Genomic DNA, 27,216 nt, shown 5'->3' on the forward strand with positions numbered 1-27,216 from the left:
AATCAATCATCAGAGCAGTAAACAACTGCTCTGGGAGAATCTCTATTGTTCCATTTTTTTCTCACTGGGGTAAGTAACCAAATAGCATGTCAATTATACATTAACTATAACAAACATTATGCACAATCATAAGTTATTGGCTTATTTTTTAACAAATACCTTTCTAATCATCGTGAAAATGCAAAACAAGAACAAAACAAAACACCAAACAAATACATGCATAACTGGCAAAAGAAAGGAAAGGAGGATTGCTTAGGACTATCTGGCCAATACAGATCCACGTCACTGGACGTCATGGGACAGAAACTGAATTTCACAGGAACACAATCCCTAATCGTCTGTTATTTACTGTACTGACCACCACTCCCAGCACTGAAGCAAATGCACTGGGGCTACTCTGAACACAAGAGCACGGCAGGGTGTGAGGGAGGCTTACAGCCGTGACCTCGCGTTCTCGGTTTCCAGCGCGCAGAGGTAGTGGCAAATGTCAGCAGACCCCTGTCTCTGCCCCACCATTTCAGTGCAATTCCAGATTACTTTTCCAATGAGAAAGAGAATCCCTTACAAAGCTTACCTAAAATGAACCGCACAGATTAAGTTTTAATTTTTTGTTCCAAATTTGACAGAGCACCTCAAGACTGGAAACTCGAGCTGATGGAGATAGCACCTTGGGCCGCGAAGGGAGCCTGGACAGGCTCTGGGAGACAGACACCCGATAAGCTTCTTAATGTCTCGGTTCAATCTGTGTGGCTTTTGAAAATGAAAAGGCCACCTTCAGAGCACTGGGTTAGTCGACAACTTTCTTCTTCAGTGGCTAAATTTAGAGAGAAATACTCTGTCATAACAACTGAGACAAGAAGGGGAATTGGTATCATATGAAGAGAAAAGAAAAACTCAGTAAAGGGGTAACATCTATTCACATTTGCTTAGTGAAATGAGAGATCATCGTAGGGAAACACAACCCAAGACAGCTAAGTACGCAGGGTCACCCCACTGGGGAAAACCATACTCACACTCCTCAAATGTGACCTGTCCCGATTCAACAGCTCTGGACATTCAAGAATCTTAAGGCAAGATAAGCTTTTATTAAACTGGCCCCAAATTAACTGAGCCACATATTGGGTGTCTCAAATTACTTAGATAAGCTTTTGGATCATTTGGTTATTTAACATCCCAGCCACGTGACATGGACTTACCAAAAGACTCTAGATTAGCCTTATTCCAAGTTAGGATATCATGTGAGATAAGGCTACCCGTGAAAGTTCTATGGCTGTTTGTTAGTCTAAAGGGGTGAGGGAAGTGGGGAAGAATAAAGGAAAGCATGTCAGAATGGAACACAGACGGATCTAAGAAGAAACCCAAGAGAAGGAATAGACTAAAGAAGTCCTCTTAAATTTTCTACTATTCTTGATACACTACACTCTAAAACTTTTCTATCTGAGACCCCTAACTCTAATAAGTATCTTTATTTATAAAGAGAAGACAGATCCACACCCCCACCAAAGGAAAAAAATGCTATTCATTTTTCATAAAATATAAACTGCCAAACTAAGGATTCCCTGAATTTTGGGGTTCGGTTTCTGAATAAAGGACTGCATGTTAAGAATGTGTCCATATATTTACAAAGCACTTCACATTTTTCAAAGTAATTTCACATTCAACATACCCCAAAATCTTTCTAAAAGCCCTGTGAAATCTTATTAAGTGTCCCCACTTACAGGCAAGACACCAGAAACAAGTGATATACTTTTAATCACACAGTTAAGTAGGGCTGAGGCACAAGGGGGCATTAAGTCTAACTACCAGGTCAAAATCCTTTCCCTTCCACCAAATTCATTCATTCAACACCTCCCACGTGACAGTGCTATCTCAGGCCCTGGGAGGGTTACAGCGGTGCACAGAACAGACTCAGACCTCCACCCTCAGAATTAACACCTTAATGAACATCACTACACAATTTTTTTTGTTTTGTTTTGACTTTGGGTAGTCAGATGCCATTTTTACACCACCAAATATTCAATCAATCAGTTTCTTTGCTCTAAGGAATTTAAATGCATGCAAATTAATAACTCATAAAAACTAAACATTCAGAATGTAAAACATGTTTGAAAACTTATCAAGCATTGGCAATTCAAAAGGAAACTTAAGGTACAGGGCCCTAGCCTCAGATGCTTGATCTACTTGGAAAAAAGGCATACACATGATAAAAATTAAATAAAAAGATGTTCACACAACAAGGTACTTTCAAATGGAACACAGCAAACATTGTTAGGATCCTTTTCAAAAGGAAAAAAAAAAAAAGCAACAACAACAAAAAGGAAATATTATTCTAGGCTTTCTTAATTTAATGTCAACAGACTGTAGATTTAGAAGTACTGAAAGATTTAACTTTCAGCAACTAGTTGCTTTTAACATTACTTTTTGTACATTATCCAAAAAAGCCATTTACATTATTTACATATACTAGGAAAGACATCAAATATTTAAACCTTTATTATGTCTATTTTATAAACATCTTTCTTTAATTTCTTAACAGCAGCTCTATAAAATAAACATAAATGTAGAAGAGGCTGAAAAAGCTTAAGTGGCCTGTGCTAACTACTTGAAACTTAAGACTTTATAAATTATAAAATTTGAGTATTAAGACCAGTTGGAAAAGGTGAAAATAAGTTTCAGGATCTATAATTAAAGTTTCAATTAAAATTAATTAATATCCAATTAAAATATTGATTAGTTAAAGTCAATTAACATTCCCTATGAGAATTTAAGAGTACTGCAATCACACTGGTCACCTGTAATATATACATGCCCTTCACCAAAAATAATTATCTTACTATATTTTTAAATGCACGTGCACATGTATATGCACTTAACCAATCAGCAAAATTACAGCTGTGATGATGAAACTTCCTGTAGCAATCCCTTAAAAACAGTCAAAACGTGGATGCCATCTCCTATAAAGTTAAATTTTATAAAACATTTCTTTTCCTTCATTTTCTTCAGAAAAGCAAACTTTCTTCAAGGGGCAGGATTTCAATAAGCCTTTTCTCACAACCTCAAGCCAAAACTTGGAACACTTCCCATACATTCTCTGAAAATTTATCAAGTGTTGTGACCTAGATCCAGGGTCACAAAGTTGTCAGTTATGGCATAAAGGTTATTTGAGGCCCTCCCAAACTGAGATGGTAGGCAACAAGAAGAGAGAGGCAGGCCCTTCAAGAAGTCATAATCCAAATGAGCTCATTAGCAATTGTACAATTAGAGACAATCTTGGGAGAAATGCTACCCGCTGCCCCTGCAGAAACCAAGCTTGACACACCCCTTACTCAGATGTGTTCTGGGGATGCTTCTGCCTTAAGCAGGGAAGACAGCTGGCCTGCAACCAAGAAAACAGCAGAGGCTAAGTTCCCAGGGTACAAGAGGGAACGAGAGAGAAGAGAGGTAAGACCATGGGACCAGAGGATGTAAGGTCCACCCACTAGATAGACTTTGACTCCCACATGTTCTCAGGGCATCCATCTTTTAATTGTAATGTTCTTCCCAAAAACATCAGGGTCAAGAAATAAAAACCAAATAACTACAATATATGCTCTCTAATAAGCAGCATTTTATCTGCAGCCACAGGCTAATATAAAAGAACATGCACCCAGCCCTTGGTAAAGCAGTGAGAGAGAGACAGACGAAGGCTAACATTTCCCTTCTTCCTATCTACTCTCTAGAGCATGTCAGAAATGGAGTACATACAGATCTAATGTATGATGACTGGGAGAAGCATGTACAAGTATTAATCATTTTGCAACAAAAGCAGTAAGGTAAGTAAAAACTAACTATTTCAAAGTAAACACGCTTGTGAGTGCAAAAGCAACTCTGCAAACTGATACTTCAAGTGACACCAGTCTTTCTTCTGAAAGGAAGAGATGACTGATTAGGAAAGTGGTGTGAAGACTCCACCCCATCTTAAAATAGTCAAAAGCAAACCAAATTATAACAATAGTAACAATGACACTGGGTTCATAAAACATTAAACAAAAATTCATTTTAGCAACAGTGTCTGTTATATGTCCGGTTCCCTTCTACAGTTGGTGTGATCAACAAAACCAAGTCCCTGTCCTTGGGCAATTGATACTCAAAATGAAGATGCATCCCTGGTCTCAAAGAAAATTCTCAATAATATCTGTTACTTGAAGATGCTCACTGTCCCAAAGAAATGAATTCTAGACAAAAAGAAAGTGCTTTATTAGGGAGTTACTTGAAATTTCTAAACTATGCAACATACCATATTCCAATTAAATACTTATGCTATATTATGAGTAAAGTTTAAGTTAAAACTGTAACTTCTGACACCAGTTAATTAGCTGTCATTGACAAAGAGCCCTTAATTGGAAGCCAGTAGGAATTCTTCAATATGGAAGACTAAATTATTAAATTCTCTATTCTCTTACAAAACCACACTAGAGCGACAACTAACTCAAGTCTTATAAACCCACAAGTAAGATCAAATGGGAGACACAATACTATCAGAATAAGAAGAGTCATTTTATTCAGAAATGAAAAAAAAACAGGTAAGCATCAGGTGACAGACCCAGCTGGGTTTCAGTATTCTCTGCTCCAAAGGCCCACAGTGGGGTATAAGCGAACAAGGAAAGTTCTGGAATGAAGGCATGGGTACCACAGAGGGTGGGGTCCCCAGGTGAAGCAACAGCAGGAGGACTGGCACAGAGTCTATGGCGAGAGCACCGAAAGCCTTGGCTCCCTCCCCGCCCAGGCAGCTGCTCCTCTCCTGCTTCTATCAAAGTCAGGTTTTATCACTGAAACAGGAAGCCATAAGGTTTAAGATGCCTTAGACGAGCAGGGGTAACTTACCCAAAAAAGGAGGATTAAGTGAAAGTCTGCAGACTAGACAGCCAACTCAGTGAGGGCAGGGACTTACCGTTGGGTTTGGTCACTGCTGGACCCCACTATCTACAATGGTGCCTGGCACATGGAAGGCACTTAAATACACAATAGGAGTTTAGTAGAAGAGTTTTTTTTTAATCTCCAAGAAAGTAAAACATCAAAAAAAAAAATCAAGAACAAAAGGAGAGAAAAATATGTAAAATCTGGACGTCAATCCAGGAGATTCAACATCTAACTTAAAAGGAACACCTAGAAAGAATAGAGAAAACCAGGGAGGGGGGTAGACTGCAAAGAAATAATGCAGGACATTTTGCAGAGCTGAAGTTTCCAGGTTGGAAGTGCCCTCCAACTGTCTAGCACCAAAATAAAAAAATGAAATTTCAAAATACCAGAAACAAAAAAATTCTAAAATATCCAGGGTATCTTAAGCAGATAGATCTAAAGAATCAAAAATGAGAATGGATTAAGACTTCAATAGCAATCCTCAAGCAAAAACACAATGGAATACTGCCTTCTAAACTCTGTTGGAAGTGCTTCCTAACATACAATTCTACTCGTGGCCAAAAGAACAATCAAGTGTAAGAACAAAGGTGCAATAAAGACATTTTTAGACAGATGAGGGTCTCAGAATTCACCTCCCACACATCCTCTTTCCCCTCCTACTCCCCACAAACAAACAAACAAACAAAAAAGAATGTATTCTACTAAACTAGTGAAAATAAGGAAAAAAAGTCTCTGCATTTAGGACACAAGCAATGCAGCACAGAGGACAGGCTGGCACATGCCCAGGACGAGAGCAGAAGTCCCGCCATGACAGCTGCGCGCAGGCCTACAGAGAACGAGCTAAGGTTGTAGTAAGAGGACAGAGGGCACCACCAGGAGGAATAGTTAAAATAAATGCATAAGTTAAAAAGCCCCTGCTGGGTTTCCATGTCCAACCGAACCAAGGATGTTTCATTTGGAGAGTTTGAAAGATCAAGTGAGCATCGTTTTGCAATTAACTCTAGGAAAAACAGAGTTAAGTGAAAAAAAGAAACATAATAATAAAATATTGCATGGCTTAAATAGGACTCTTGCTATCATAATCAATACTGATATGTCCTAAAATTGGTAAAAAGCTACATGGGAGAATACGCAGAGAAAAAGTATAAGGTGGGAGGAGGGTGTTAAAAATTAAAACTTCACCACCCAAATCAGAAAGCCAATGGATCATGATTAAAAATGATAACTCAAGCAAGAGTCATAAGCACAGAATTTAAAAACAGAGGTAGACAGCAAGACCAGAACAGATAGAAAATTTTTTTAACTGCATCAGGGTAATAAGTGGGCGGGGGAGGATGGGGTGGCAATCTGCTATTTTCCTTAAAACATCTTTGAGACTAATACTTTCTAAACTATAGACATGTTGCTTTATAAAACACGTTTCAAAAAATGTTTTCACCCAGTGAACAACCTATTCTAATCCATTACTTCTTACCTCATAATGGGATTATAGATTAAGGATCTCATAGCAAAAGAAGATTTAGATTTATATACAAATTAAATAAAAGTAATTTTGGATATGAAAAGCTAGTTCTCTGCTTAAACTCTTTTGCAAAATTTAAATGAATTACACTATGAATAAAACTGCAATTCACGTCCTCATGACCTCACCATTCTGCTGGAGCCCCTGCCAACGGAAGGAAAACTAATCAGGTATCTAGCCTAAAATCTCAAAAGTAATCACCAATCATGATACTTTTTAAATTACATCACATGTTACATCACGTTATAGTAACAAAACCTCTCTTCTATTTTTTAAACCCACCTGGTATGTAAATCCACCCCGTGTGCAAACGCACTAGAGCAGAGGTGGGCAAACCTATGGCCCAAAACCATCCTGCCCCTGGTTTTGCCATGCCCACCAACTACAAATGGTTTTTAACTTTTTTTCAAATGGTTAAAAAAAAAAATCAGAAACAGAATATATTTCTTGACACATGGGGAAAAAAACAAAATCACATGAAACTCAGATCTCTGTCCACAGATAAAGATATACCGGAACACAGCCTCATTCACTCACGTTTGCACCTGCGGCTGCCTTCTAGTGATGCAGAGTGTACGGCCCACGAAGCCTAGAGTATTGACTATCTGGTCCCTTTCAGAAAGGGTTTGTTGACTCTTGAACTAAAGGACTCTAATTCTGAATTCCACTTGAACTGTATTCCAAATGAAGTTGAGCCAAATTCATATAATAAAATACACATATAGAGTCCTTGCATTGGGGATGTTTGACTGAGGACACTTAGGGAAGGCCTACACAACCCTTGAGAAAGGAAAAGTGCAGAGGGATGTAATGGTCTGCTTGGGGGCACTCAGGAAAATGGGAACAGAACGAAGACAAGGGTCTCGGTGCTGAGATGGTTGTTCTCTTAGACACACATCTGTCATCAGTCAAAGTTTTAACCCTAACACTCCTTTGTTCCGACTCCACTTCAACTTCCTGTTACTGAATCATTTATTTCATTTCAGTTAAAATGTTAACATGCTTTTTAGTTTGGCCTTCCCCATATATTTAAAACAGATTTCTGTTCATACTGCTGACTGTGCCAATAAAGCAGCACACAATGTGGTTAAGGACAGTCTTTGGTGTCAGGGAGGCTCAGGCCCTGGCTTTGCTTCCAAGGGTCACTCTGCCCTCTCATAGTCCTCTGAACTTCTCCGAACTTCACTTCTACTTCTCTCATTCTAAAAATGAGGGCAGTACCTGCCTCAAATGAGTGCGGTTAGAGGATACAACGAAAAATGTCAAGAACTTAATGTACTGACTGTCGGAATCAAGAACTCGAGAAACGTGACCTATTATACTTTGTCTTATGTCCAAGTATTTTATAGGCATTCATTGTCCTTGAAGGACTTGATAGGCAGTGCTCTCCGACATCAGTGTGCGTAACAATCACGCTGCTACGCTTGTCAATGCAGACTCCCTCGGCCCTACTCCCAGCTATCCTGACTCTTTCATCGGGAGGGGCGGGAATCTCCATATTCAAGCTCAAGCGTGATCTGGATGCAAGTCATCCATGGAACAGAAATAAAATGTTCCTAGATAATGAAACAGATACCAAGAGGTTAAGACAAGCAAAAGCCTAAATGATCACAGCCTTAAGAACTAGCCTACTTCATCAAAATAGCAAAAGAGCTGAGTACAGGCATTCCTTTTGCTTGTATTTCCTGCCACAACTGTCTTGATTTTTTTTTTTTAAACTTGAACTGATGTTGGGCTCCATATGTTAAATAATGTTCAATATCAAGATTATTATTTCCTAGTTTACAAAGGTTAGGACTTCCAATTATACATCCAAGTAAACGTTTAGGGAACTCCAAAGATCATACTCAGGTCCTGGTGGAACCCCAGTTTTCTACCTTGGAATTCAGCCACACAACCCTGTAACCATCCCCAGGGAATGTACGACTGACCCCTTTTACTTACTGGTACATCTGTAAACAGAAAGAAAAAAATAGAAAAATAATACACATTCCTACAACACAAACTAAAAGAAGCTGAAAATCTGGTTAGAAACAGACACAAAACTAAATATATTCTACACTGAGAAACCCTGCTGTGTAAACACATGAACTGAACCGCATGCAACAGCCGCACCTGAGGGTAAGGTTTTTCAGTTTAAGTGTCTATTTCAAAACTGGCAACAAACACAGAGTGGACAGCGGCAGGAGTTTGAGGGGGTAGGTGGGGGGTGCACGGTTACCTTGCTCCAGTCTAAAGCACAGGGAACGCCTTGCTGCTTCCATCTCCGGAGTCGGATTATCTAGGACATGTCTACACCACTGCAAAGGGCTCAGGGATTTCTCTGATGACAGGAAAGTCTTTGAAGAGCCAACGTATAACCTTAAAAAAAGAAATCTACATTATAGGTATTATTTAGCTAGATAGAAATTACCTCTCTTCTACTCGAGAAAAATAACATGTATTTAACAGTTTCTATCAAAACAGAACGCACATTTGATTACTTCAAATTCCAAAATCATTTTTAACAGGCAAATATCCCCTAGTAGAATATGACATTTTCTGTTGCTTGGTGGCAAGGACTTCAAAAAACCATGGAACTGTATGTCTCAGAAAGTCGGGGATCTGGGGCTCTTGCGACCGAACTGACCTTGAAGGGGCACCGCGATGACCTGACCACCTCACTTACATTTTAGAAATGAACATTTTCATCTGACAACAGACTCATATGCGAACTTGGGCTAATGTCTATAAACATGTTGTGGTAAACAAGGCAAATCTTATTTGCATTTTTCTAAAAAGAAGTCTAAAAGTAGGTGAAAGTCAGCTGTTTGTGGATTGTCTCAACCCTTCAATAATCAGATACTTGCCCTGTCTCAGACCTATACTAAACTTAGCACGTGCTTCCTTCTCATTAAAGCCAAACAGCTTTCAAAGACACGTAGTTGGGAAGAGTTCACTTTCAGCATCCGCACCATTACAAGGCAGTGGGCAAGATTCAAAATAACCCCCCTGGGGCACTGCAAGTTAGAACAAAGGTTTTCTGTCACTAACTTACTGTGCTAAGGGAAATTTTAGAATATTTTCAGTGATAGGGGTTATACAATAGGGTTTATCTTGAGGATTAACCAGCAGTTGACTAAAAAAAGGAAGGAAAAAAATTACAATCACAGACTCCATTAACTGACCTTGCTATATAAATCTGTGATCTAATTACAAATCTCATTAAAGTCATACTCCTTCAAACAAAGTTTACTGTAATTCTAGTGAGCACATATTCCTGAAATCACATACTTCATTATTCACTCTTGTACTGTTATAGTCTGGTCCGCTACCTGTTAAGAGTAACTTATCCCAGATGGTTGAGGAATATACTACTTAGCAATTTACGCTTATAGTTCAGGGTCAGCAAAACTTTTGCTATAAAGGGCCAGCTAGTGACTGGACATGCTTTGTGGCCAGCCTGTCACGACTACTCAGCCCTGCCACTGCAGCCCGAAGGGCATCACAGATGACGTGTACACGAGTAAGTGTGGCTGTGTTCCTACAAACTTTATTTATGGGCATTGGAAGCTGAATTTCCCATAATTTTCACATCACAAAATAATATTCTTTTGATTCTTTTCAATCATTTAAAAATGTGAAAATCTAGCTGACAGCTACACCATCCTGGCAGTGGGCCCAGCAGCCCACAGGACAGTCTGCTGACTCCTGTTACAGACGAAGAGTCTAAAATATCTCTTTTAATCAATGTAGTAACAATCCTAATGTATCATTCTTCCCTTAGAGTGTGGACCACAGTCCTGCCTTCATTAAGAATATGTTGGTGGGTTAAAAACTCATATTCCTGGGTCCCACTCTGGTCTACTGTGGCAAGATTATTGCCGACCTATGTAGATCCTTCTCTTTCTCCCTTCCTTGCTGTCAGACCCCTGAACTGAGGAGCCCTCTCTAGACCTCTGTCCAGTACCAGAGAGCTCTCTCTAGACCTCGCAAGTGAAGGTTAGTCTAGGCCAGTTGTTCTCAATCTTTGATGCATCAAAATCTTATAGGATTTGTTAAAACACGAAGTGCTAACACCTGACTGCAGGCAGCCCTAACCTACCTGACTCAGTTGGCTTGGGGTAAGGTCAAAGAATCTGAATGTCTAACAAGTTCCCAGATGACGCTGATACTGCTCTCTGGAGATCACACCTTGAGATGGATGCACTGGGCTGAGCCAGTCCTGGTAAATCCATTAATCCCATTTGCCCAATGACTGTTTCAGGCATAAGCCCTGGACACAATCCTAGCCAATAAATGCTAAGGGGAAATATTCTGATGGGCATGTGAGCAAGTTTCTCCTCATGTTTAAAGGGGTCACAAAAGACCCAATTATATGCTGCCTACAACACGTGCTCTTCAAATGTAAACACGTGGGTTAAAAGTAAAAGGATGGAGCACTGCAAAACAAACATGACCCACAAAGAGAAGCCCAGGCCCAGAAGATTTCACTACTGAACTCTGCCAAATATTTAAAGAATATCAATTCTTAACAAATTCTTCTGAAAAAAAAAAAAAAAAAAAGAGGGAGCACACCCTAACACAGCCTATGAGTTCAGCATAGCTATGAAACCTGATACCAAAACCAGACACAGACATTAAAAGGAAAGAAACTAAAGACCACCCCTCATGAACACAGAACCAAAAGGTCTGAATAGTTTAGCAAATTCAGTACAACCATAAATAAAAGAGATGCTTCGTCATTACCAAGGGGGGTTTATCCCGGGAATGGAAGGGTTGGTTTAACATTCAACCGTCAGTGTAACTTACCACATATACTGAAATAGAAAAACCGTATGATAATCTCAACATACAACGGAAAAAACATATGGCATCCATTCCTGATAAAAACTCTCAGCAAATCAGAAATAGGAGGAAATATCCTCAATCTTATTAAAGACATCTACAAAAACAGCATCCTTACGGTGGAAGACTGAACGCTTTTCCCCTAATACCAGGAACAATACAAGGTCTGCAGGTTCTCATCAGTACAATTAGGCAATAAATAAAAACATTTAGACTAGAAAGAAGCAAGTAAATCTGTCTTTATTCGCAGATGAGATGATCATCTATGCAAAAAAATTTGAAGATGCTACAAAAGATACTAGAATAAATGAGTTTTGAACAAGATTATAGGAAAACAGATCAAAGGACAGAAGTATTTTTATATTAGCAACAATCAGTATTTTTGAAATTTCACTTCACATGTACCACAGCATAAAAAAAATAAGATGCCTGAGGATTAATCCAACAAAAGATGTTAAGACCTGTATACTAACAACTACAAAATATTCTGAGGGAAATCTAAAAAGATATTAACAGACAGATTCTGTTCATGGGTCAGAAGACTAAATATTGTTAAGATGTCAACGGTCCCTAAACTGATCTGTTTAACAAAATTCCACTTGAAAATTTCAGCAGGCTTTTTGTAGAAATGTAGAAGTTGATTCTGAAATTCACATGGAAATGCAAAGATCCTAGAACAGCCCGGACAATGAAGCTGGAGGGCGACCGCTGACTATGACTTATTACAGAGCTACAGTAATGAAGACACTTTAGGACGCCAAGAAAGTAACCAGATCAATGGACAAAAAAAATAGACGGTCCAGAAATAAAATACAAATGTATGGAATACTGATTTCTGACATAGTACAAAGACAACACAATGAAGAAAACACAGTCTTTTTGAACAAGTGGTAATGGAACAAATGGATATCCACATACAAAAAGTGAACCTTGATCCATACTTCGCACAATATCCAAAATGAACTCAAAATAGATGACAAAAGTGTAAAACCTAAACTGTAAAACTCTTAGAAGAAACCACAGATGAAAAGTCTTTGTGTTCTTGGGTTGGCAAAAATTTCTTAGATACACTTTCTTGGACTGAAAGTATGATCCATGAGAGAAAAAAATGTATCAACTGGACTTTACCAAAACTAAAAAAAAAAAAATCACTCTTTGAAAGAGATTATTCAGAGAATAAATGACAATAGATTGGGGGAAAATATTTACAAATCATTTATCTGATACAAGAACTTATAAGCAGAATATATGTAAGAAATTCTAGAAACTCAATAAGCAATTCAGTTCTTTTAAAAATTGGCAAAAGATTTAAACAGATATTTCAGCAAAGATGATCTATGAATGGTAAACAGGTGTATAAAAAGATGCTCATCATTAGTTATTTGGGAAATGCAAACTAGAGCCCCCATGAGATACTACTGCACAGCTGTTAGGATTTCTAAAGACAAGACTGGCCACAGCGAGTCTTGGTGACAATATGGTGCAACTGAAACTCTCATACACGGCTGGTGGAAAGGAAAAATGGCATAACTACTTTGGAAAAGATTTTGGCAGCTTCTTTAAAAATTAACATATACCTAACTCTCTGTTCCAGACGCTCAAAGGCCATTAAGTATTTACCTAGAAGACACAAATGCCATTTGTCCATGCAAAGACTTATTTGTAATAGCCCAAAATTGAAACCCAAATGTTCACGGAAAGATTAATGGATAAGCCTCTGCTGTGTCCCTACAATCTAAGGGCTCTCATAATAAAAAGAAATGACCTACTGATTCACATAACACTGATGAATTTCAAAACAATTACCTTGATTGAAAGAAGCCAGACCACCCAAAGAAATGAAAAAGAGTACATGCTATGTGATTTCACCGATATAGAAGTACAGAAAATGCACACCAAGCCAGATGGACAGAAAACAGATCGATGGCAGCCTGAGTCGGAGGTGGCAGGGTCAGGAGAGGAGGGAATACAAAAGGGCCACAGGGAAGCCTGGAGCATGGGGACGATTCACCATCTCGACCATGGTGGTGGTTTTACAGTGTATACGTATGTCAAAACCAATCAAATAGAACATTTTAAATGTATGCAGTTTATATTTCACTCATACCTTAATAAAGCTTTAGAAAAATTCACAAAACAGTAAGGAACAAACAGCTCCCTGCCCTTCAATGTTCTTAAGACCTGAGCCTGGGGCCGCCACCTGCCATGTAGGTGACCCAGAGAAGTGGATGCCACAGCCCAGACACACAGGAGCCATCAGTCAACTGTGGAACTTCCTCATCTTTAGATTTCTTCTGAGTTAACTAATTTTCCTCACAGTTTAACACACACACAATCATGCGCTGTCTGAGCCTTTGCTTATTTTCAAACCTCTCTCAGCTACCACCTGAAGCTACCTGAAGCACCATCCTGCCCATTACCTGTCACATCCAACGGGACCACTGTCCCTTTCTGCTGTGTCTAGGAACTTCCAACAACCAGCTCGCCCCAGGATTGCACACACTCCCACCAGTTTGGGTGTTGTTTGTATTTCTGGGCAGTGATCTGCTTTCTGCTTGCAGGAGAACTCCTCAGAAAGACATCCTTAATCTTTTAGGGCCTATGTAATGTGGTTCTTTCCATGTGCATGTATGTATTTGACCTCACAGCCTCACAGCACATTCAAAAGCAGTGCTCACTTCCCACAGGCACACTGAATTGCTACATGACCCACTCTGCCCTATTCAGGTGCAGGGTTTTCCCTCTTTCACATTCCATTGTCCGTCCATGCTATCTGCTACTACATCTCACCTCACCTGCAGTTCATAGCATATGGGGAGGATCACGCAACTGAAAGCAGGGAATTCAGCTGAAAGGCTGCATAAGGAGTAACTGGAATGCCAGTCCCCTCCTCTACTCCACTCAGCCAGGCCCATTACCCCTCCTCAGTCACAAGCTAAGACCAGAGGCTTACCACGTGGAAGACCTACAGAGAAGCTCCGACTCTGGGCACACTGAACTTAGCTGAAGGAGGGATGAAGTGCCTCACTGAACCAGAGAGGGTAAGTGAACGCCTACTTGCTGAATGGTTAGAATCCTAACACTTTACATTCCTAGAACTGACTGCCTAACTTCTATCTCCGAGCAATATAGAAATGTTTATGTCTGGAAAAATTGATGAACCCAAGGGAAGACCTAGAGATACTGAAACTTGAGCTGGCAACCCATCCAATCACTGAGAAGTCCAATGGTCCCAGAGCTCCACCCACACAGAGCCTTAGATCAACTTCAGTGCCTCCTCTGCGTATGAACAGACAACCAATGACGCTAGATACCTGGAATATTCCATTTAAATAAAACCCTGAGACTAAAAGTAGAAGGAAGAAAAGAACTGAGCACGAAAACAACTTGTTAAAAAAAGTTTCCTCACTCTTGGCAAATGGAACTATTGAACTATTATAGAAGAAACAAAAGATTTCATAAATAAGTTTGGAAGATCAAGTTGCAGAAGTCTCCCAGAAGCAAAACACAGACAAAGATTAACAACAGGAAGAGGGATAAGAAAATTAAATGATAACACCAGGTGGGCCTAATCTGATAATTATTATAAGTTCCAAAACACAAAAGTGAAGAGAAATTTTTTGTTTTTTTTTTTAAGGCAAAAAATTGTCCAGAGTTGAAGGCAAGCCATCAGGTTCTAGAGTGAAAGCACCCAGAAACGTCCAGTACAATGAATGAACAGACATGCCCATACAAGGTGCCCACGAAGAACACTAGGGAAAAAGGAAAACTCAAGAAAAAGTCGTGAAAGATTTGATAACCAAATTACAGTGCACTTCAACAGCTAGAATAAAAACTGGAATGAAACAGAACAACGCCCTCAAACATGAAGAAAAAGAGCTGACTTAGACTTTTATACCCAGCCCAACCATGAATCTTTTATGAGGATAGAATAAAGGCATTTTCAAATAGGCAGGATTTCAAGGTGTACATCTCTGCATGCCCCCTCTCTCAGAAAGCTACCGAGGCTGTGCCCCACCTTTAAGAATAAATGAAATACGAAGACACAGGATTTAAGAAATAGGAGATCTGATACTGGGGGGAAAAACCTGAGGAATTCCCATGACAATAGCACTGGGCATCCAGCCTAAATAGCAGACAGTAAAGACTGGAGCAACGAGATTAAGGGTTCCAGAAGGGACGGCACTACAAAATAAGTTTTTAAAAACAGATTTAAGAGATCATCAAGTATGTCTGACCTGACTGAGAAATGTGTGGCTCCAGTAGAGTGTTTGGAGAAAATTAGTAATAAAGGACTGAAGATGGTAAAGGGGGAAAAGAGAGGCCATTATTAACTCCTAGAGGAACAAAAGGACAGAGAAAATAAATGTAACATAGTTAACAGGGCTCAGCTAATAACAGTGATAATTGTAACACAGGCATTAAATACGATTTCACAGAAACACTATGAAAAAATCAGTATGAGAAGGGAAAGAAGAGATGGTGGCGAGAGGATGAAGGGAAGAGAGCTTGGTCTTCATCTTCCAAAACAAGTCCACAGACGTTTAAGGTCATGGGGTATAAAGACCGTTCAGAAACAGAGAATAAAAGAAACAGCTAAAGGAGTGTAAAGCGATGTCCATGTGGAGGGCTCCAAGGCAGGAAGAACTGAGACTGCTGCTTCTGTAATAAGTCTTGGTATAGAAGACTTTTTCAACTATGTACATCCTATTTATTGTATTACTTTGATATAACTTCAGAAGCACTACACAAATATATGACATTAAGACAGAAGAGATCATTTTTACAGTCAGTCTCCAAACAATGTTTGGAGGATAGTTTTGAGCCTACTATTTTTATGGCTAGGCCTCGAACTGGATTTAAAAAAAGAAAGAGGGCAGCCAGTTATGGTGACCATGAAGCTCCAAACTCCCTAAGTGTAACTTATCTCCAAAATTAGATAAGCAAGGTAGAAACCTGTGTTTCTCCGAAACGGTTCTCATCTTCTAAAAAGTCATGAAAGTCACCTTATTCACTGTCATTACAACGTCAGCAACATTTACACTTTCCTATCTTGCCATTGTTAGTAAAACATAGCTCCTACTGACTTACAAACTACTCTCCCGACTTCTACAGCTTCACTGTTGGCATACTGGCATCTGGCAAGAACATCTGAAAAGCCTTAGTCTAGAACTTGAGGAGCCTTCAAATATTGTAAAAGTTATTTAAAATGTCACACACTAACTTTAACTTTTTAAAACTTCCAAAACTATGTGACTAAAAACTATGATTATTTTCATAGAATCTCGACTTTTCCATGCATCTCATTTTCAAGACCCCTGACTGAGTAGACGCACTAACACTGGGAGGTCAGAAATAATACAAAGCCCACCATAATTAACCCTGAATGCTTCAAATGAAGTATTACAAAATGTCTAGAAACACAGTCTTGGTTATTTTTTCAACGTTTGGTTCTAAAGTCATCCTTTTGCAGGTAATACAATAAATGGTACGGCAAAAATAGTTACATGTGTGTCATAGACTTGTCACTGAAAAGCTATGTGTCAATTTTCAGACAAGTCCTTTCAAGAGGCTTCAATCACCAAAAGTTTTATTTTAAGGAAAGATAAAACACCAGCACTGATAAGCACAATCAATTCATTTTTAGTCAGCTTCAAGAGCATAGATTCACTAGCACCTGCTGGTGGGTCAAACCAGTCAGCCACTGCTGAAGGAACATACCCACCAAGCTATTTAAAAGGATACATTAAGGCTAAATTTTAGTTACTGAACGGGTCCTATAGCACACTCTCCCCACAGCCACTGCCCCACATTTACATCTTAAATCTATTTCAGTGTCTCACTGCAGTGTTTTAAAGTTACTCATTTTAAAACACACATCAGCACATACTTCAGTCAACTCCACTAGCTCCTAGAAAACACCATGCATTTTCAATTAGCATTGTCAGAAAGTGAAGCACCCTCTGGTCTTTTCACTGAAAATCAATTATGCAAAAAACCATTCAGGTGGTCTAATTTAGCTGTGCCATATGTATAGTACAAGGTATTCAACAGCTTTGATGAAGAATTGGCAATGATTTTAGCCAGCTGTCCAGGGTCTTGGTGTTACACGTGGAAGACGATTATCTCATTCATTAAATTTTCCTTAATTTGTATATACCACCATTTCCCCCTTGTATAATTAAGAACTTTTCTACTGTTCTTTCCAGTTAGGCAAGTTAAAAATCACTGCCACATCCCTTTCACTTAAGTCTCAATATTCTGCTAATTGCCGTTCCACTAAATTAAATGCCTCCTTATATGGCTGTATTTTGTGTCAGCTGGCATATTTTAATCTTGGCATTTTCTGAATACAGACTTGTCTTCCTGGTTGAGGTGTGCAGGTCCTGACTTCCCCCGCGCTACACTATCTTCAGGGAGCTGGGCGCTTCCACCTGTTTTCTCCAAGTCCATTTTGCTTTCAAACATTACAAATAGAAGTTATTCTAACCTTAGCCATAATGCACAAATGCATTTACTATTTCGATCCAGGACATATACACATAAAAACTGAAATAAGTTTATCGAAGACAAGTTTGTACTATAAGACACAATGCACTCTGATTCTGATTTTTATCCTACTGCACTTCATTAAAAAGATAATCCTGGTCAGTCCACTAAACGGACTATATAACCCACTGATGGGTCATAACCATGCTTGGGGGGAAAGTATTAGTGGTGCAAACACTTCTGAATCCATATAAGTAATCTGAATTTTAGTCAGTTCTTTCAGGAAATAACTGGAGGAGATCCTTTTCTCCTTGGAGCTTCAGTCCCTTCGCACAGAAAAAAAAGAGACTGAAACAGGTCACAGAAAGGTCTCGCATGCAGATAATGATTTACTGCTCCCACTGCCACTGCATACCAATCTGATTCCCTCTCCTTGTTCCCCGGTACTTCTCAGCCCACTGCTCCTCAGCCTGGTGACACAGGGACAGAGAGACCTTTAAAAACATCCTTCTGTACAGACTGGCAAATCGTCAGTCACACCATGTCCCGTGTATGCATCAAGACTTCAGGCTTTTTTAGCTTTTAACTCGGTGCTGATAGTTTCTCCCCTCTACTTTCTAGCCTATGGTCTCCTGGAGAGCTAAGCTGCCAAATTAGTAGTAAGACAATTGAAGAATCACTATAGCAGGATGTGATGTTTACTATGGCATTATGATAACTGGACTTGAGAATTAAGGCTCTGAAGCCACAATCAACTTTAATTTCCTGAGATATTTAATTCTAGCAGCACTGTGCTAAGATAACCAGACTGTATTAAGGCAAAATTAAATACTTTAAATTCAACGAAGATAAATATTTGAAGAAATAAGAACTATTTTGTTTCAGACTTCCATCAAAATAAAAAGAACACTTCATTCTTCTTACAAAGTTTTTTTCATTTTTTAATACACAGGAGACAGTTATAGGATAAATATAGGATAAATAATTGTTCATTAACTAATAAACTATCAAGCAAATATTATAGTATTCACTGTTTTCTTGTAATTTTCGAGCCAAGTGTTGTCCAGATTGTAATTGAAGGTGAAGAGTTATATGCTAGACCTAATTAGAAAAAACAGACTTACATGAAAGAACTTTTAAAATGTTTGGTGATTAACCTACATTTGTGAACTTTATTTTCTAAAGATATGACATATTAGCAGGAAGTTATTACTCTAAATTATCAATTATCAATTTTACTTAACCCATTATGAGGAAATGATTAAAGTTTATGAAAACTTGTAGGTGATACTTTTAATAGTAACATGGTCTTTAATACTGTTACTTTAACAATGCTACAATTGTTACAGTTAGACAAAGATGTCCAAGATATGTTCAATGCAAGGGAAGTGTAAAAAAATTGATGTGTATGTATTTGCCTACCGATTTGTATAATTATGCTTCTACCTTGAAGCAACTACAGAAGGTTAACAGATTTACTCTGAGTCAGTAGTAAACTGAGGTCAAGAGGAAAGACTTTTTTGACTTTTCGTTCACTTCTGTGTTTTATCTTTTACAATGAAAATGTAAAGCTTATTCTAAAATATTTTTTTAAATAATCAGGCACATAGCTATCCACTACAGTTGTTTCTCAACAGGGAAATAAGACTAAGTTGCCTTCCTGCAAACATATTAGGGAATCCAAATGAAAAGCACTCCATCTGTGAGACCACAGGGCAGAGCCACGTGGTTGCAGTGATGAAGGAACACCACAGGGTGCTGCGAGCGTTAACAAGTGGGTTAAGCTTTCAAAATTAAACTCTGTTGACTGTTCATCAATAGGCCAAATACTGCAATACAAAAGTACTGTAATGGACAAAAATGCTCTGAAAGTTTACTATAAAATCAGTTGACCTTAAAAATATATATATTTAAGTCCATCCTGCTAAGATTAATGATCCCTCCCTGTTTTTCCACCTGGGATTCTAACCCTAGGTTTGTTTTGAAGAAGATTCTATAAACAGAGTGCCATTTGTCTGAAGAAACATTTATGAAGTGTCATGGCATTGATTTATTCATTCACCTGTATACTTGACGAGTGAAATTAGTACAACCTGTTACAATTCAGATTCTGCTTCAAACCATCTGAAGTGCTAACAGGCTAATAGTAGGTGATTGTATGTTAATGCTGTTTTGACAAAAAATAACTACAAAAGGAAAGCCTAAATATCAAAATACTAGCAATACCTAGATGATAACTAAATATGGTAATAGTCCATTCAATGGAAGAAAATATTACAATTCTATTAGCTATGTATGTACTAGCACCGACCTAATACACTTATAAAATAGTAAGTGTAGCGTAGTCAATTTTAAAATGTTAATTTTATAAAGCACAGGATTGATCTCCATCAAAAACACAGCAAGTTTCCTTCTATTATTTAAGTACATTATCTCCAGAAAAGGCCAAGCAGGGCCTACATTAACCTAAAATAATTTGAAACTGGTATAAGGGATTATGTTATTAGTAACAACCTAAGAACCATCTTGAGAGCATTTGCCAGTACCATATTCAGGGCTGAATCTGAGATTACCATACAGCTTGGGCTTTACAAAAATAAAAGGTGTAGCTTCTAAAGAATGGCTTAAAGTTCCAGAAAGTGGTGACTTGTTTTGATTTTTACAACCTGAGCTACCAGCACAGCTGCTGAAAAGTACTTCAGAGGAAGAGGACTATGCCTTATTGTAGCTCCACACACTTTGAGTCTCAAAATCAAACTAATTAGTGTACTTCACAGACTTCTCAACACAGAAGAGTGCAAGGGAAAAGAACAACGCAGTCCCAGTGGGAAACCAGCCAGGTTCCCCATCTCCCATTCCCTCCTGTGCAATCATGCAATAGAGACACAAGGAAAGTGAGAGAAAATCCTGCTTTGGGAACAGGACGGGTCCTAAATAAGAGGACTGACGATTCAAAGAAAAAAGCAGGACAACTATTTTTCATGCCACTGCGCTGCAGAGGTGAATGCTATTCATTCCCTTTGCTTCAACCTAAGTTCCACCTAATTTGAAGCTTCTGCTTCACTTGAGCACATCACACCACCTCTAGCGACTGAGGAAAACATACAAACCAACCAAAAGAAGTCACGAAGTGACTACTACTCCATGAGAAAGTACTCTTAAAAATAAAGGAATTCGAACCCTCTCCCCCACAAGGTACTCACTGATTAAAAGTACACTGAGCTAACCAGATTTCAACTGAATAAATGCTACCAGACTCAAGTTTTCTTATTACCAGCTTAAAGCTTCTAAAAAATAAGTTTCTCTAATCTCATTTTTCTTCAATTTAATTTTTAAAATTAAAACAAGTTCCTTGGTTCCTAGGTAACAGAGCGCCTTCAAGCTGCTCACTCCATTCTCCGAAAAGCCATCATTTTTCACATGATTACTGATGGGAAAAACAGTGAGGTCACCACATTGGAAAAAGCAAGTTTGTCCCTAAGACGAGAAGCTAGCAAAGAAGATGCAGCGAATGAGGACATACGTCTGCACAATTCAAACAGCGAGAACGAATCTCTTACGGAGAGACCCATCGCTGGGCGGCTTGGGGTGCTACGGGAGGAGGGCCAGCACGCAAATCCTGTCCAGCCCTGGTTTGGGAGAAAAGAACAGTAACAGCCGCAGACAGACGTCAACTCCTACCCATCCCCCGTCACTCCCAAAAAAGACTGAGAAAAAGCAGGTTTGAGTAACAAAAAGACAAGACAGCATGATTTTGCAGTTAACGTTAACGAGGAGCTCGGAACCCAATAATGAGCAAAGAGCACACAACACAAGGAGATGGAGGGGACCAGTCCATCCCCACATGGGTCAGCCTAAGCTATTAGAAAACAGGTTTCCACCCTGGTGAATAGCCTCCGCACATAGCCTGGCTCCGCACCTGCCAGGCCACCGGGGCCTGGGACGCTGGCTGAGGTCCCCCTCTCCCTTCCAGCCCTCGCCCTCCCCCGGGGCGTCGCAGGCGAGGGTCCCTGGGGAGCCCGGCAATACCAGGTGCAGTCGTCTTCGTTCCGCCAGGCCGCCACGCTCTCCAGGTCCAGCGGCTCCACCTCGTCCAACAGCGTGGGGGGCGGCGAGGGCGGCAAGGGCGGCGCGGCGGCGGCCCCCGGCGGTGTCCCCGCGCCCCCCGGCTCCGACCCGCCGCCCGCCCCGAAGAAGCCCGTCGCCGGCTTTAAGTAGACGAAGGACGCCTCGGGGGGCTGCGCCAGGCTGCAGAGCAGGGAGGGCGCCGGGCTGGGCAGGCAGTAGGTCCCAGGGAATGCGGGGCTGGAGCCGCCGCTGCCGCCGCCGCCCCCGGCGCCCAACGCCAGCCCAAGCCCCAGGCCCCCCGAGGCGGAGGCGGCGGCCGGGGGGCTCCGCGGGCTCAGCGGGCTGCAGGCCCCGGCGGGGGGCGGCGCGGAGGGCGGCGGCGGCGGCAGCAGCAGCAGGTGCGGGGCGGCGGCCGCGCTGGCCGCCCGGCTCCGCAGCTGCTCGTTCTGCTTCTCCAGCTTGCGCACCAGCTCCTGCAGCTTCTTCACCTCCAGCTCCGCGTTCACCACCGGCCCGGAGCCCGCTCCGGAGCCGCCCCCCGCCGAGGCGCATTTCACCTGCTCCGCCATCATCTTGGGCCCCGAGGGAGCCGCGGCCGCCGGGGCGTAGGGGGGTGGTGCCCGCCGCTGCACCGGCTCCTCGGGCCGCGGGGAGGCTACAGTTCCTTCCCTGCCGCCCCGGCTCCTCGGGCCGACTATGCTGGGGCTGAGGCCGAGCCGGCTGTTCGCATCAGCACCGGGGCCCAGCCTCCGGCCGAGGCAGCCGCCGCCGAGCTGCTCTGCACATGCTCAGAGCGTCCCTCCAGTCCCCTGGGCGCCGCGGCGGCTCCGGGTTTTAGCCTCGGCCTCCGGGCGGGGCGGGGCGCAGGCGCCGGGTGGGCGGGGCCGGGTGGAGGACCGGCCCGTGGGCGAGGCGCTCCCGGGGGGCGGGGCCAGGAGCGCGGGCTGGGGTCCTGCGGCCACGGCCCCCGCCCACGCTACCCAATCCCCGGTGCCTGATTGGACCTGGCCTGAACTTTCCCGCCCCGAGCACTTCCTCCCGCGGCTGCGGAGGGAGCGAACTGCATCGACCGCCAAGCAGGCAGTGGTGGTTCCAAAAAAGCGACGGCAGGTGCCTGCCCTGGAGGCAGTGCCCCGGTCCCTGCCAGTTTGCTACCTTCCCAGGGCACTTGTGCTTAACAACATCATCTGCTAGCCACTTAGCTAATGAAACGTATAGAAAACCAAAAGGCCGGGGAACATTATCTTAAGGACCAAAAAGTAAAGGCTTTGAGAGGATGCTATTAATCCCCTAATTGGTAATATAGAAACAAAATGGTAGGAGAGAGGAGGCTGAGGAGAAAAACGATCTCCTTGATAAGAGAGGGAGTGGTCAGCTGCTAAAGTGCCAAATGTTCACTTAAGTTTGTTCTAAAATCGTCATATTTGAACTATTCTGTTACCGTCAATGTTTGCCACAGTAAAATGAGAGCATTTTGTACTATATATATTCATACATTCATTAAACAAAAGATCTTTGAACACCTAACTCTATGCCAGACACCATTCTAAGAGTTGGCCATGTAAGCAGAACAAAACAGGCAAAAATCATTAAAGGGAGAAACATGAGTAAAATTGAATAGTGCTCCATCTGTTAAATAATTTACAAGCTATTAGGTCAGACTTACTGGGGTGGGGTTGGGGAAGAAAAACAGAAAACCTCAGAACTCTTCTCCAATACCCATAATCTCACCTGCAAACCTGCAATTTTTTACATCTTCTGGAAATCATTGGTAAATCTGCTTTAAGAGAGAGTGGAGGAGAGCTTTAAAGCAGAAGAATTGAACCAAGTTGTGTTCAATTAATATTGAGAGCATTTCTGGATGTTTAACACAGAGAAAAGCCTGAGATTTTATTAAGAGAAAAATCCACACAGCTGATTCTCATCCTGGGACGATATACTATCTAGTGACGGTCCCTGCTCGGGGACTTTACATACCACTCTTTGTGACAATGTGCCACATCCCTCTGGAAATGCTAGCACATTTTATCCACTGGTTTTAGATATGGCTCTGTGCCTTCTGCTCAGAAACACTTGTGTCTTCTCAGTTGTCAATCTATATCTTGAGCTTCTGTGTCTAGGGTGGGTGACCTGCATTTAACTTGCTGGGTGAGGGCTTCCATAAATTAGATAAATATGTGTGATAACTACCCTGAACCTTTCTATCTGGTGTCCCAGCTTGCAGACCACTACCTAACCACCTGTATCACCCATCACCTTTCCAAGTTTCGGTCTATCTTCTGGATATTCTGGTTATTACTAAAACCTGGAGAAGTGGAATAATACTACTGAAAGTCCTAAGTCAAGAATCTATTGAAGGATTTTTCCGCATGCTCAGTGGCAGATGCGGGTAGCAGTAACCCTGCAACACAAAGAAAGGGAGACAACAGACACAGTGAGAACAAAGAGCTGCTGGGTTCCACATTAACCAGGGAAATTGGGAATGAGCCCATAATAGCAAAGACAACAAGAATTAATACATAAATAAAAGCAGTCATTTTACTGCAAAATTTATATACTTGAGAGGAGAGAAATAACAGCCCACTCCTCCCCCATTCACTCAGTATGGTCTATAGAATACATCCAAGCAACCAGTAGTCAAGACTTAGAACTGTGTTTTCTAAGTAGCAATGATTATTTTTTTAAAAAATCTTTGTAGTTTCAAAAGAAAGCATTCATTGACATTTACACCTAGGGCAGAGATGAAAGTCTATCCTAAATTTCTATTCTGCATTCTTCTGAAAAGACAAATTTGCCCTCTTCCTGTTTTTAGTGTGAAATGATTTATGTCTAGAGAAATTTTCAATCATTTCTTTCCTTTCTATGGAAGCACTTCTTTTTCTTCCCTTCTGTGAATTACATATGTACACACACCAGAAACACTCAAAGTGCAGACTGATTTTAAGTTGGTACCCCCCCCCAGGATGCCTGTCTCTTTAACACATAATTAAAGCAGTTGATGGTGTCAAGGTTTCAATTAAGCAGTCTTGATTTTTTATTTTGATGCAAATTTGGAAGCTTTGTGTTTTGAAAGAAATTGCATGCATAGCTACTCAATTTTAAAATATTTGTGTTTTAAATGAGGCACATTAGTTGATTTCAGAGGTTTACAAAGAAGATATGAAAAATGAAAGTGCATGTCTCATTAAAAACTTTATGCTTTAAGGATACATTTGAAACACCATAAATTGATGAGAAATATCCATATATCACACATTCAAAACCATGTAAAGAAATACATATTTCTCCAGTGCTCCCCATTCCTTACATTTCAGAACTATGGTCACCTGGTCACTCTAGTGAATTTCAAGAGAGAATATAATTTATTTTGATTTGTATTTTTCACATTTACCTCTAATAGTATCTACTGACATCAAATTGATCCAGCCACAGAATTGCAAAGACAGTATAGTTTCTTCTTGAGTTTGTAAATCTAATTCTCTAAGAAATCTGGGATCAGCCTGTTATTTTCCCCAGTTTTACAGATGAACTAAAAAGGTTAGGTTAAACTTGCCCAAGTTTAGTCATGAAAATGACGACAGTTCTTAGGACAGTTTCTAGAAGCCCAAACACTCTTCTCCTTATACCTTTGTCTTAGAGTGAAATTTCCCTAAGAGTAAGCCCCGTATGTTTTAAATGCAGATTTTCCATCAATGGAGTGGACTGGATGTACCCTTATGTGACCACTGCATTCATTCAAGTTGATAGATCCAATTACCACAAGGAGAGAAAATCACCTAATGTGTTAAACTAAGATCAAAGATCCCCAGCTGTGTTTTCAAGTTTATTCAGATAACCCAGAGTGGCTGATTTTTTTTTTTTTGCCTCTTAATTGAGATTTCTGTTTATCCACACAAAATAATCGTGAATACTATTGGTCCCCACTACCCTTGTCCAGTGTCTAGCTCATAGCAATGAAACATTGAAATTTTTTAAAGTAGAGATGAAGAAAGAAAGAAATCCCCAAGTTCTAGCTGAAATTTAGACAAGAACCTAATTGGTTATCTCCGTAAATCTCATTTGTCATATGGTGACAACCCAAAAGGATTAAAAGGCTTTTTGCAGACCCCATGATAATTGATTATTTCACATCTGACCCAGTTAAAAGCTAGAAAAAAATACTTGTTTCATTGATGTGTGTATTTTAGTTTAAGGGAATAATGCAGAGAGAAAACAAAAAATATGTGAAGCCAGAATGTATGTAAATAATCCCTATGTTTGTTTCTCCATTCAAACCCCACCAAGCTCGACTACTGGAATTCCATGCCAACAACCCATGTAATTATACCCTGTAAAGTCATATATAGTAGCAGTTATACTAACAGTAATAATAATAATCCTGTTTATTTGGCCAGGTCTCCTTGTCAGAGCCCTTTTCAATAAACACTTATTACATGCCTATTATGTTCATGTCACAATGCTAGATGATTTTTCTTTGAAGTGACTAAGACAGTGTCTCCAGCACCAAGGCCTTATCTAGTTGGAGAAAGAAGCATATAAGCAATTAATTATAGCACAAGACTTAGTGTGTTAGATGTCATGATGAAAATACAAGTCAACAGCATAGGGAGTGCCCAAGAAGGAGCAATTTCTTTTGGCTAAAAATCTGGGGAAGACTTCCATGTGGAAAGTGTATGTGATTTCACCTGGTTCTCCCCATCATGCCGTGAGGCACTGGGGCCAGTATGGTGATGGTCGTTTATCAGACAGGATATAGGATCAGAGCACCAACAGAACTAGGATACAGCACCCAGCTCTGCTTCCTAGCCGCTACTGTGTCCTCTGTGGTCAACTTGTTCTCTTTTTATGAACCACTCACACAACAACCATTCTCATTAAAATGAAACTTCTAAAATTAATCTTAACAGTAGCTATTGGTGCTTATTAAATGCCAGCAACTGTTCTAAGCCCTTTACTTGTATTAACTCATTTAATCTTCAAACCACCCTCCAAGGTAGTTTCTATAATTTTTCCTGTTTTATAAATGAGGAAACTGAGGCACGGGAAGCCAAACCATCTGCCCAGTTACCCAGCCAGTAAGTGGCAGAGCCAGGACTTGAAAGCTAGGCAACCTGGCTTCAGAGCCCAACTCGTTTATTGCAGTATCTCTTTTCTGGTCCTAGGCAGCACCAAACAGAATTCCATGCTCTGGTCTTAATGGCTTATCAATAAGAAGTATTGACTTATGCAAAATCAATAGCCAGAAACGCCTTGAACAAAGTCTGATTCATTAACAAGCAAATATTACTGGAACTTAAAAAAGTCAGCAAGCAAAGATTAGAAAACAGTAGGTTTCCAAAATCAACAAAGTTGCCAGTGCTGGTACAACACTTCTGACTGTACAAAGGCTATTCATTCAATGCTTATTTCTG

General features: G+C 40.5%; 1 protein-coding gene across 2 annotated transcripts in view; it reads right to left on the reverse strand.

Annotated features, from left to right (window-relative positions):
- The window catches only part of SLAIN1 (SLAIN motif family member 1), a 49,590-nt gene extending 26,975 nt beyond the window's left edge, over window positions 1–22,615 (reverse strand). Inside the window, exons 1-2 of one of the 2 annotated variants that reach the window (XM_064493051.1) lie at window positions 21,767–22,615; window positions 8,643–8,782 (exon numbers count right to left, since the gene is read on the reverse strand). In XM_064493051.1, coding sequence (XP_064349121.1) covers window positions 8,643–8,782; window positions 21,767–22,377 — 751 coding nt within the window. In that variant the 5' untranslated portion in view covers window positions 22,378–22,615. The remainder of the gene's footprint in view (window positions 1–8,642; window positions 8,783–21,766) is intronic. The other variant, XM_031466164.2, reaches the window with a different exon arrangement.
- Window positions 22,616–27,216: the final 4,601 nt, after the last annotated feature.

Source organism: Camelus dromedarius, chromosome 13, assembly GCF_036321535.1.
Source record: "Camelus dromedarius isolate mCamDro1 chromosome 13, mCamDro1.pat, whole genome shotgun sequence".
In the NCBI taxonomy this organism is placed as follows: domain Eukaryota; kingdom Metazoa; phylum Chordata; class Mammalia; order Artiodactyla; family Camelidae; genus Camelus; species Camelus dromedarius.